Here is a 12,474-nt window from a genome sequence, read left to right as displayed (position 1 = left end):
TTAAAAGTACATTGTTTATTTTGAAGGAATTATCTGGAAAAAAGAATTGCAGAAAACTTCCTTCAAAAAACTTTGAGAATTCTGAACGAATAAATAAAAAGAAAATTCGAAGTCAGAAGCAAGGTAATCTCTTTGGTGGTTGTGCAATGACTAGAATAGTAACTTTAAAATAATTTTAACATAGTAAATTATCTTTTTAAGTTTCTTGATATAAAATGGTAAATATATTGGTGGTTTAAAGTAGTTATTTGTGCATAAAATGATCATTTAATGAAATAACATATTACTTTAAATATATTATTTATAGGTTTGCCTTTAATATGATTGCTAAGTAACTTTAATTTATAAAGTTATATATTGCTTTAAATGTGCTCATATTAATGTTTCCTTTATGAAATTAATGCCATAATTAAGGTTTGATAAGTGTTGATTCTCAGAGTAATTATAGGCTAAATTTAAAGTTCCCTTTTTCTAAATACTAACAAGTTCAAGATTTCATGTTATGATAAATCCTTGGTCCTGGTGGTATTTTATTTTTACTATAACTGAAAAGTGAAAATGAAGAATAACTATCAAAATTCATAAAAGTGGGGAGGAGGAATATAGTACTGTCTAGGCTACTAGATTCAAACAAGTACCTGAAAGAGGCTTAATGTTTTTGAGATTATTAAATAAAATGAAATGATAAAAATAGTCTCACTAGAAATATTTTGTTCAAAATGAGAATATTCAGGTGAGCTGGGCAGTGGTGGTAGTGCACTTTAATCCCAGAACACAGAAGGCAGAGGCAGGTGTATCGCTGTGTGTTCCAGGGCAGCCAAGCCTACAGAGAGAAACTGTCTTGAGAAACAAAAACAATAAAAAGAAAGAAAAAGAAAAAATTCTACCTGAATTTTTTTATTTTATTTATGTAAGGAATTGGAAGACACTTTGTAAATCTATGACATTCATGAAAAATCTTGTGGAAACATTTTTGGTTTCTTTTCATGAGGATAGTGGTACTAATCAAATAAATTATCCACAAATTATAATTTTGAAGTTTCCCCACCATTATTAACTGTTAACTATTTATTTTGTTGTTTACCTTTTATGGCATGATATATGTACATAGTCTAGTTAGTCTAGTATTTTGTTATGATCGTATGGTGATGTACAATTCTTTTTTGTTGCTTTGTTTTGTTTTTGAGACAGGGTTTCTCTGTGTATCCCTTGCTGTCCAAGAACTAACTCTGTAGATCAGGCTGGCCTTGAACTTACAGAGAGATCCCCCCCCCCCTATTTCCCAAGTGCGGATTAAAGGCATGTTCCACCACCACCCAACTGTGATTCTTAATAAATGTCTTAGTTACTGTTCTATTGCTGCGAAAAAACACCATGACCACGTCTAGAAAGAAGCATGTAATTGGGGGACTTGCTTATATTTTCAGAGAGTTAGTCCATGGCCATCATGGCAGGGAGCATGGCATTAGGTAGGCATGGTGCTGGAGCAGTAGTTGAGAATTCACATCTGACTCCCAGGCATGAGATAGACAGCTCCCTATCTCATGGGATTTTGAAACCTCAAACCCTGTTCCTCAATAATACATCTCCTCCAATACAGCTAAACCTACTAATCCCTTGAAACAATCCCACTAACTAGAAGACCAAACATTCAAACATGTAGCCTGTGGTGGCCATTCTGGGTCAAACCACCACAACAAGCATAATTTAATAAAGTTAGAAATTTCAGGTAGATTTGCTTCTAGTTTCTCAATTTTTAGATTGCTGGTCTCATTTGCTTTCTTCCCCTATAAGATGATAAAGATACTAAGTTCTGCAGTTTTTTGTTATTTCCCATGATAATTCTTGGAGATAGGGAGAGATTTGTAAAAAGGTCCTGCTTTGGCTACATTGGAGATGAAAGTAGAGCTGCTGGTATGCATAGAGTCCCATGTTTTCCTGATTGCATCCTTAACTAATGCAATTTTTTTTTTAAATCTTATATGCCTGCTTAGGTTTGGTTTAGGTTAGTGACCCTAATAGATTCCTTATGTCTTCTATTTTACATTCTGAGAATAGATTTTTTTTTTTTTTTTTTTTTTTTTTTGGTTTTGGTTTTGGAGACAGGGTTTTCTCTTTGTTTCTCTGGTTTTTGGAGCTTGTCTGGAACTAGCTCTTGTAGACCACACTGACCTCGAACTCACAGAGCTCTTCCTTCCTCTGCTGGGATTAAAGGTGTGTACCACCACCTCCCGGCTGAGAATTGATTACTAAAACATTTATTTAGTATCTACTAATATTTGAGAGTCTATTATAATATCAGTAAAAAGGTTATGAAAATTAAGTTTTGACATTATTTTCTTTATCTAAAAGATGACCGGTATGCAATTAAAACAGGACACCAAAGTGGCATTTTAAAAAGTATTCTGAAAATGTAAAGGATGGAGAGCTTTCAGTTCACAGTGGGTTAAAGAATAGGGTCTATCAAGCAGTAGTTGTTCTTATAGGTAAGTAAAGGAAATTTTTCAGGGAGAGTAAACATCGAAAGTTCAGGCCCAAGCAGATTTGAGAAATATGTTCTAATACCCATAAAGAATGGTTCTAACTTGAGGTCAGTGAAAGACTGAAACTATATTGGAGGCTTTGTGGAAAAACTTATGTGTGCCAGTAAACTGGGAAGCCCTTGGCAGGATTGTATAAATAACTATATGCTTACATTTGAAGTAACACTGATCTAAATAGATCAGTACTTTGTGTAACCTGGGGTGGGGTTGGAGGTTGTTTTATTTCTATACTTAAGAGATTTTGGTTTTGTCCAATGAAATAAAGAGAGAAGTGAAGTGTTAAATGTACTGATTGGTACCTCGAACTCATTGGAGCAGCCTACCTCTGACAAAGAAAGAGAACACCTGCCTCTGAATCAGAAGGAAGTTTATGTTTTAGTAACACCACTTAAAACTATAAAGAGGGTAGAGACAAGATGTAAAGAGTTCAATCTCTCTATCAGAGGAATAACAGAGATTTTCGAACCAAAGCATCAAGAAGAAAGTGAGTCAGATGTACATGTAAGTTCTACCCATAAGTCCTCAGAGATCTTTGAACACTGTGTGGGTTATGAAAGTAGCCCCAAGGAAGATTTCAGTGAATGTGATATACTCACCGTCAGAGAGAGCATTCAGATACCTTGTCCTAAAAATAAGCAAATGGTCACCAAGGATTTTAAGAATATCAAGTTGCCCTCAAAGCTGGAGAAAACTGAAAATCGAATAGCCGTATCATCGTTCAATCAGTCCTCATCTCTTATGTCAAGTGAAGAGAATGAAACAGAGATTAGAAGGAATGCCAGAACAAGAAACTGCAAAGAAAGGCCGATGGACCAGAAGAAAAGCACATGCACGATCACAAAAGATATCCTGCTGGTTTCCCAATCTGAAGGTGAGAATGCTTCTCATATCACATCACAGAAATCTAGATCTGCTAAGGAAACTTTTCCAAAATCTGGTGTTAGCAGGAAGTTCCCGATTGAAGTTAAGGGATCTGATACAACAAACAGGCAACTGTTAGGCCGTTGTCCACCTGGTTTCATCGATAATGAAGAATGGAATGAGCAAGAATTACAGAAGCTTCATCGGTAAGTACTTTTGTCTCTGGGATATCTGCAGACTGGTTACAGAACAGCAGGAAAGGCCCGACTTAATGACTCCTCATCAGTCTTAGTGATGTTAGTGATCTAGTCAGAAGAAATGAGCAATTATTCTGTCTGTTACTGGTGATAAATCACATTCTTTAAGAATTGAATTTGAAGGCTGGAGAGATGACTCAGGTTAAGACCACTGGCTGTTCTTCCAGAGGTCGTGAGTTTAATTCCCAGCAACCACATGATGGCTTACAACCATCTGTGATGCGATCTGGTGTCCTCTTCCGGCCTGCAGTTACAGGCTTTTCCACAGGATCTGGGTTTGATAGCCAACACCCTGTAGTGATTCACACAGCCTTCTGTAACTGCAGGGAATCTGCTTTTCTGGCCTCTGTGCACAAATATAGATGCAGCCAAAACATTCATACTCATAAAAAATTTCATTAAAAAAAAAAGAATTGAGTTTGACTACAGAGAAAGAGTTTCAATAGTGTGTTAGTATGGAAACTAAATCATAATTGTGTTATGAAGCCTAAATGGGAAGAGTAAAGAGATAGGACAACATATGTGGACATATCAAGAAAATCAGAAATTTCCATTGCATTTCATAATATAGCTTCACATTTTTATATTCTGCTTTACATCAAAAGCAGACCATGTTAGTAATTTTACCTTTTCTAGCTGTATCTCATTATTTCCTTATAATATAGTTTCTTAGCCTTTACTTTATATTTCAAAAGAGCTAAAGAATTTTAAATTTTTCTTTAATCCCCCACCCCCACCCCGCCATGTTGAGGATCAGAGTCAGTGCCTTCCTTATGTTAGGCAAGCATTCTAGCACTCAGCTAAATCTGCACTCCTCAAGATAGTCACATCTCTGGACTGCTGGACTGTAAAGACTTGATTTTCAATAAGGCAGATTCAGTGTGTGTTATGTTTTTGAGCTCTATAGTTAAAACCTAGACAGAATGCTTGGCAGCATTTGTCAATTTAGGAAAGTAAACAGTGGTGGCTCAATTGGAAAAGTCTGGAATGTCACATATCCCCAAAACTGGGGTGAATGTCCATTTTGACCCCTTTTGTATCCCCACCTAAGCTAGACTTAAGGTTAGAAGCAGTGGGCCCTCAGGCAAATTAAGTTTGCCCGTTCTAAGTCTCAGTTCTCTTGCTTTTGTCCTTTCTCTGTAGTTCAGTCCCCTTGTGATCCCACACAAAAACCTATTCTAGTCCTCCCCAATGATTGATGATCATCTGGAAAATGCAAATTACTTCCCAGTCTGACTTCGTGAATTGAATTCTTCAAGTGATTCTTAATATTCAGCCTATTGCTTTGTAATTTTTCTATTGTGTTTATAGCCAAGAAGGCAGATATTTAGCATATGTGGTAATCATTGTAACAAGTTTATGAGAATATGTGTTTATGAAACTATATATAGAGGTGGAAATAGTAGGGTGGTAGGCATTAAACAGTTATTTGCAAATGAACTTTATTTATAGGTGAATTGGACCCACCTTGTATTTGTATCTTGTTAGTATTACTTTCCTTTTGATTCTTATATCTCATTTTCTCTAGTGATGGAATTACAGGTGTGTTCCAGCTTCATTTTTATTGGTAGTAGTATTAAAACATCATTTGTATGTATTAATGTATCATATTTCTATATATGCACATATCATGCATTGATTGTGTATGACCTTGTCCATTCACCCCTATACCATAAAACTATATAAGAACTAGGAGTTCATCTGGAAGATTTAGAACTAGTAATACGGGGTAAACAATTTATAAAAGTTAATGCCAGAATTCCCTCAAAGATCAAGTCTTTGAATAGTTGAGCTTCAGGGAAAAAAATGTTAAAAGATTAGAAAAGCTTTTATATTTAGTAGAAAGTTTGAAAGCATTTTACTAGCCATGTTCAGTTATGTCTTTTTCATATAGTATTTATATTATAATAAGAAAATTATGGAATAGAGAGAGATTGGTATCTTTTTTTTTTTTTTATGAACAGTTATCCAGAATGATTTTGGTTTCAAAATACTCATCCAGCTGTGTAAATATCACTGACTCAGTTTGCTCTCAAAAGGCCTTTTTTTTTTTTATTGACTTGAATGTTTTGTTCTTAACTGGTTTTGATCTCCCATAGTGCTTTTACATCTCTTCCAAAGCACAAGCCTGGATTTTGGTCAGATGTCGCCATGGCAGTAGGCTCTCGAACAGCTGATGAATGCCAAAGGAAATACATAGAAGATTCCCAAGGCAAACGATCCCAAAAACAAGTCTCTAAGAAAAAGCAAGCCAGTTTCAAGGTCAAAAATGGTAACTTATCATTGTTTTCTGAGTGCTTAGTGTATACTTTTAAATGCTTATGAATTATATTTTATATTTATTCATGAATTTTATATCAGTTGTTTCCTTCAAATTATAAAATCTTGAACTGAAGATATTTTAAGCCTTAACCAATGTAGCTAATTCTACCAATAATAGTTTAATAGGCTTTTCCTCAGAATTTGTTCTAATAAATTTGAAGTTGGATAAATATTTTAATATCTGAGGACATAATTTAACTTGAGTGTTTGCATACAGTCCTTTATTTTAAAAAAAAAACTAGTAAATTTTGTTTTTGTAATCTGAGACTCAATTGTGTATGTCAGACAGGTCCCATAGTAAACTTTAGAGAGTACCTAATGTCCATACATAATAGCAATTAATAAATAAAGTCTATCTCACAGAGTAACTTTATCTTATGTGGGTTGGTTGGTTGGTTTGTTTGGTTTTTGAGGCAGGATTTTTCTGTCTAGCATTGGCTGTTCTGGAACTCACTCCATAGAGGAGGCTGGCCTCGAACCACCTGTTTCTGTCTCCCTAGTGCTAAAATTAAAGGTGTGAGCCACCACTAACTGGCTATCACCACTGCCCTGGCTATCCTGTAACACACTATGTAGACCACTTTAGCTTATACATCCTACTCACTAGGAGTATTACAGGAACTAATAACATTTATCTCAATGTGGGAAGAATTATTTGTGATGCCTCCATTACCAGGCTCAGCCTATATATGACCAAGAACTTTTTTATCTGCCTGTGCCCAGCAATAAGTATGAAGAGGTCAAGAGCCTGAGACATAATTAAAAGCACCACAGAGCACCTTATAGCATTTATTTATTTGTTTTAGGGGCAAAGGTCTCAGTTTGTTGCCCAGACTGAACTTAAGAGAGCCTTCCAAGTAGCTGGGACTACAGACCATTGGTCAAGGCCCCATGCTTCTAAAGCCCCCAAGTTTTGTTTTTGTTTTTGGTCTGAGCCGTGCTTAGTGAGCTTTGTTAGGAGTTTGGCTTCAGGACTAAAAGTTTTAGATGGGAGGCTGCCTCCTTCCTTTGGTCTTTTTTTTTTTTAATTTAAATTTTCACTGTTTATTTATGTGTGCATGTCTATGCTTGTTGGTGTGTGTGTGCCAAGGCATGAGAATGAAGGTCAGAGGACAGCTTTAGGGAGTTGGTTCTCTTCCACCATGCAGGTCCCAGGGATTGAACTCAGGTGGTTAGGCTTGGAGAAAGGTCCCTTTACCTGCTGAGTCATCTTGCTAGCCCACCCTTGGTCTGTAGGAATTAAGTCATTCTTAAAACAGTTTTTTAAAAAGTGAGAGTGGTCCTGGAGAGATGACTCAGAGGTTAAAAGCATTTGTTACATTTGCAGAAGACCAAGGTTTGGTTCTCAGCAACTCACATGGTGGCTCATACCATCCAAAATGCCAGTTTCGGAGACTCCAGTGCTCTCCTCTGACCTTCACATGCTTCATGTATGCATGCATTGCACATGTGTACATATAGGCAAAACACACATACAATAAATCTTTAAAAACTTATTTGTTCTGTGCGAAACAAAATGAGAGGGTTTTAAGTTTTATAAAGCAGGTAAAATTACCAGATCTTTATCAAAATGTTTTATTAACTCTTAGGTGAGAAAGAAAATGCTGTTGAGAAAAATACTATTAAGATAACTGCCAGAGCGGGAACTCTAAAAAGGAAACGACAAATGAGGGATTATCTGGAACAGTTGCCACAAGACAACCACGATGACTTTTTCACTGCAACACCCATGCAGAAGCAAAGAATAATGGTAAGAGTGCTGAATGCATGAAATCTGCATTCTTAGACTGATCTTAATATTTTTCATTTTTATGCATTGTTATTGTTTATCACTAACATTTAAGTCAAGGATCTGCAGTCTACATCCAAGAACAGACATGCATATATATAGGAAGAGATCTGCTGATCTATGCTGTCTTGTCAGTTTCTGGGGTCTGCTCTTGGGTGTTATTCAGTTATACTGAATGAAATGAGGAGATGGGCCAAGGGCAGTACAAGATAGATGACACCCAAAGCAATGGGGTAGACAGCTACACTGTCAAAACTTAGAGTTACAAGCTGAACATTTATAGACCAATTGGATTTCATACCGCTCTAGGGAGAACAGGCCTCCGATTCTCCATCCGTGGGTCCTCACAGATGTCACTATACTAGAAGAGGGGCTCATCCTCACTAACCAACTAGCCCCAGCAGTGGCACTCGCTCAGTACTCAAACAGTGTCTGCACTACAGCAGACAGATGGTACAGCTGTGGGAGTTTAAAAGATTCCCATATAACAAATGAATTGTTGTGTTTATGGGATCTGTATAATATAATTAGCCCACTTAAATTCTCATGAAGAATCTATAGGCTAGATGGGATGAGTGGTACAAAAGTGATTTTATATGTAGAAAAACTTACATGAATAAATTAAGCAGAATGGCAGGATCTAGAGCCAACATATGGGGCTAGGGATGTCACTCACTGGTTATACGTGTCAGGCCCAGTGTTTTCTCTTTCATCATCACAAAACCTGCATTTGCAAAAGTAGTAGGATTTATATACACCCTCAGTGAACCAGCTGAAAAAAAGGAAAAAGCATTTCCATTTACAATATTCAAGACAAAAGGCACTGAAAGAAATTTAATCAAGTGGGTGAAGTCTCCACAATGAAAGTTATTTTAGAAAAAAAAATTGATAAAAAACATTGAGGACACTAATAAGTGGAAAGATGTTTGTACAGTGGAAGCATTGATATTGTTAAAATATCCATACTATTTCAAATGACATTCTTCATTGAACTAGGAAAAAAAGATCACAAAGTTCATAGAGAAACGAAAGACCCAGAATATCCAAGAGAATCCCAACTCCAAACAACCAAAGAGACATAGATGGCAGTTAATTAATTTCCTTTTCTATGCCATAATTCTACTTTACGCCCACCCTCCATTTTTGAGACATGCTCCTGCTGTATATTGCCAGGCTTGCCTTGAATTCACATCCTCTACTTCAATCTCCTGGGTGATTATAGCCATGACTGTTCACTTTACGATTTTACTATAAATGTAAATAAAACCTTAAGCATTGAATTGGTTACTTGAAATACTATATACTCAAAAGCATAAAACTTTTGCCAGTAAGTGCCAAAACAATAGTGAATGAATTTAGGTTTTGTTCTAGTAACATCTAAATTTAGCAACGTATGAGCCAAATTCAGCCTCTCACCTATTTAAAAAAAAAAAAATTAATGAAAAAAATGTGTGCCTGTGGAGGTAGGGACAATTTCATGGAGTCAGTTCTCTCCTTCCACCAATGTATGGGGCTAGGGATGTCGCTCTGGTTGTAACCACAGTGTGCCAGGCTTTAGGCTCCATCTCCATCACTTCTCAGTGACTTTAACTTTACATGGGTCTAGGGATTATACTCAGGTTACTTGGCTTCTAGAGGACCTTTCCTGGCTGGGCCATCTTGTTAACTCTTTTACCTATTTTTTTTTTCCTTTTACCTGTTTTTATAAACAAAGTTTTATTGGAATACAATTATACTCATTTGCTTTCATATCACAGCTTTCATACTTAAATAAGAAGCTCAACTATGAGCCGGGCGGTGGTGGCGCACCCCTTTAATCCCAGCACTCGGGAGGCAGAGGCAGGCGGATCTCTGTGAGTTCAAGACCAATCTGGTCTACAGAGCTAGTTCCAGGACAGGCTCCAAAGCCACAGAGAAACCCTGTCTCGAAAAACCAAAAAAAAAAAAAAAAAAAGCTCAACTATTTTGGAAAGACTATATAGATATAAAGCCTAAAAGCTTGAAAGGTGCTTAGAAAATACTTGACTATCTCTGTTCGCCATGGCCTTTGGAAATAGCTGTACTTGTATTTTTCACAAGAGAAAATTGTTTTTGTAGTGAATATTCTGTGCTTTACTATTTTTAATTTTAAAACTTGAAAAAATTATAGAGAAAAACAACTTAATCCACAATTATTTTATGATGAGAAAATTTTGAGTGAGCATGGTGAAAATATTTGTTTCCTAGCTGCCAAGTTTTCAGTACAGTCAAGATGATCATTTTCAGCTCGATGTTGACAGGAATCCAGCATCTCCATCATCAGTTACTTTGCCATTGACAGATACTCCACAGTGTCAGCATGTCAGTCCTGGTATGCTAGCCTCTATAAAAAGGTAAATGTGAATGTGATGTTGTTTTTTCTGATTTATTTAAGAACATTGAAACGTTGTGTGACATGATAAACATAGATGCATCAAGGGGAAGAGTTATCATTTTAAAAAAATTGAATAGATATTTCAAAAAGTTAAGTTTCAGCAAGTCAAGGATTATACTATTATAATATTAGGACTAGTGAGAAAAAAACTAGTGAGTCGTGTTATGCATGCAGGTTAACAGTTTTTATAATTTGCTAATCCAGAAATCACTATGTTTTACTTGCTGCCAATCACTGTAAACAATATAAAAACAGAGAAAAGAATATTCTGGGTCTGGAGAAATGGCTCAGTGTCAAAGAGCACTTAGTGTTGTTACATAGGACCTGGATTAGGTCCTAGCACCCAGGTCTTGCAGTTCTCAACTAATTTATTAACTGCAGCTTCAGGAGTTCTGACTACTTCTGCTCTCCATGAGTAGTACATGCATGTGTATAACCTCCCCACTTCCTGTTAACATGAGGAGGAAGCCCTTTGTTTGTGCCAGCTGCCCGGCTAGCTTATACCCGAAATAATCACACGGAAACTGTATTCATTAAAACACTGCTTTGCCCATTAGCTCTAGTTTCTTATTGGCTAATTCTTACATCTTAATTTAACCCATTTCTACTAATCTGTGTATGGCCACGTGACTGGCTTATCGGCAAGATTCTAACCAGCATCTGGCTCAGGCAGAAAATCCATGGTGTCTCTCACTCTACCTTTCTTCCCAGCATTCAGTTCTGTCTTTTCTACCTACCTAAGTTCTGCCCTATCAGACCCAAAGCAGTTTCTTTATTCATTAACCAAAGCAACAGATGAACAGAAGAACTTCTACACCACTTCCACATGCACAAATAATTAAAACTAATACTATAAAATACAAAAATTTCATTTCTCTAATTACTAAGCATGACTGCCATTAACAATAAATCAGTAACCTTTTTATGGCATGCTAGTAAAAAATACACATCAGTATTATCTGTGCAGCTGCATTTATTGGCAACTGTTAATATTACTATGAACTTTGACCTAGGAGTCCAACTTTAGTGTTGCAGGGTTCAAGGTGGCTAGAAACTAGTTTGCTGATCATGGTGCATGCCTTTAATCCCAGCTCTTCTCAAGTGAAAAACTTAATCTATGTTGTAAAAAACAGTCTTGGATAGTAGACCAATAGGGTGCTAATCTGGGTAGACCTATCATTCACTAAGCAGTATATTAGCAGCTGATGGGTTTATTCATTTGCACAGCAACATTTATGATTAAAATATATATCTTAATTTATAATCATAGATTATAAATCTTTACATGTCATATCTTTGAAGCTGATCTAAAATAGTTAAAAAGGAAAAAATAATAGACCATACAGATAAGATCTTCAAGCCAAGGGAAAGGATGCAAATAGCCATCTGTTTGACTTTAGCTTCTGTGTATACAATGCAGGTCAATCTTTGCTAAACTAAACTCTTCATAGTGAGTATAGGGAGCACAAGAAACACTATTATCTAGAAAGACATAACTTGGTAAGTTGGATTGGAAGCTTGATATAATTGGAAGATGTAAATTGATAGTTTTTGTATATCATAGCCTGAAATTGATCAACTGTAATATCTGATTTAGATTAATGGAAGTGAACAGGAAAAATACCAAAGGCAGAAAGACAAGAGTTTTAGAAATAAACCTATATGGATGCTTAGTTACTGTTCTGTTGTGAAGAGACTTTGTGACTACAACTCTTATAGAAGAAAGCATTTAGCTGGGGCTTGCTTATGGTTCCAGAGATTTATTCCATTATCATCATGGTGGGAGCATTCAGACAGACATAGTGCATAGAAGTAACTGTGTGTTCTACGGGCAGCAAAAAGAGTACACTGGACCTGGCTTAGGCGTTTGAAACCTCAAAGCCTATATCCAGTGATCTACTTCCTCCACCAAGGCTAAACCTCCTAATCCTTATCATGTAGTACCACTCCCTGATGACTAAACATTCAAATATATGAGCCTATGGGGGCCATTCTAATTCAAACCTCCACAATGGGATAGCAACCAATAAGCAAAACATAATTTCCTAGAATATTCTTTTGAGAAAAGTTAAGTAAATTTTAGATTTTTATTAACTGCTATTCAACAATATGGATAAAATTATGATAATGCTGACTTAACATCTTGATATTATTTTGTATTCATACAGTGATGATTATGATAAATATGTTTTCCATATGCAAAAAAATGCTAAAAAGTATGGCAAGAGTGGTCTTGTGTGGGGCAACATTAGGAAAAAAACAGTAAGTATATTATTTATCCAACACTTT

The 12,474-nt window shown here is 36.1% G+C and overlaps 1 protein-coding gene across 1 annotated transcript in view; it reads left to right on the top strand.

Moving 5' to 3' along the window:
• The window catches only part of Mis18bp1 (MIS18 binding protein 1), a 34,472-nt gene that overhangs the window by 19,241 nt on the left and 2,757 nt on the right, over window positions 1–12,474 (top strand). The window contains exons 9-14 of the mRNA XM_050130802.1: window positions 27–123; window positions 2,809–3,610; window positions 5,761–5,933; window positions 7,573–7,733; window positions 9,999–10,144; window positions 12,354–12,447. Of these exons, the coding sequence (XP_049986759.1) occupies window positions 27–123; window positions 2,809–3,610; window positions 5,761–5,933; window positions 7,573–7,733; window positions 9,999–10,144; window positions 12,354–12,447 (1,473 nt within the window). The remainder of the gene's footprint in view (window positions 1–26; window positions 124–2,808; window positions 3,611–5,760; window positions 5,934–7,572; window positions 7,734–9,998; window positions 10,145–12,353; window positions 12,448–12,474) is intronic.

The sequence above is a fragment of the Alexandromys fortis genome, unplaced genomic scaffold (assembly GCF_014885135.2).
Source record: "Alexandromys fortis isolate MF-2015 unplaced genomic scaffold, M_Fortis_MF-2015_v1.1 scaffold_358, whole genome shotgun sequence".
NCBI classification, from domain to species: Eukaryota; Metazoa; Chordata; class Mammalia; order Rodentia; family Cricetidae; genus Alexandromys; species Alexandromys fortis.
This window is presented reverse-complemented; position numbering and strand designations above follow the sequence as displayed.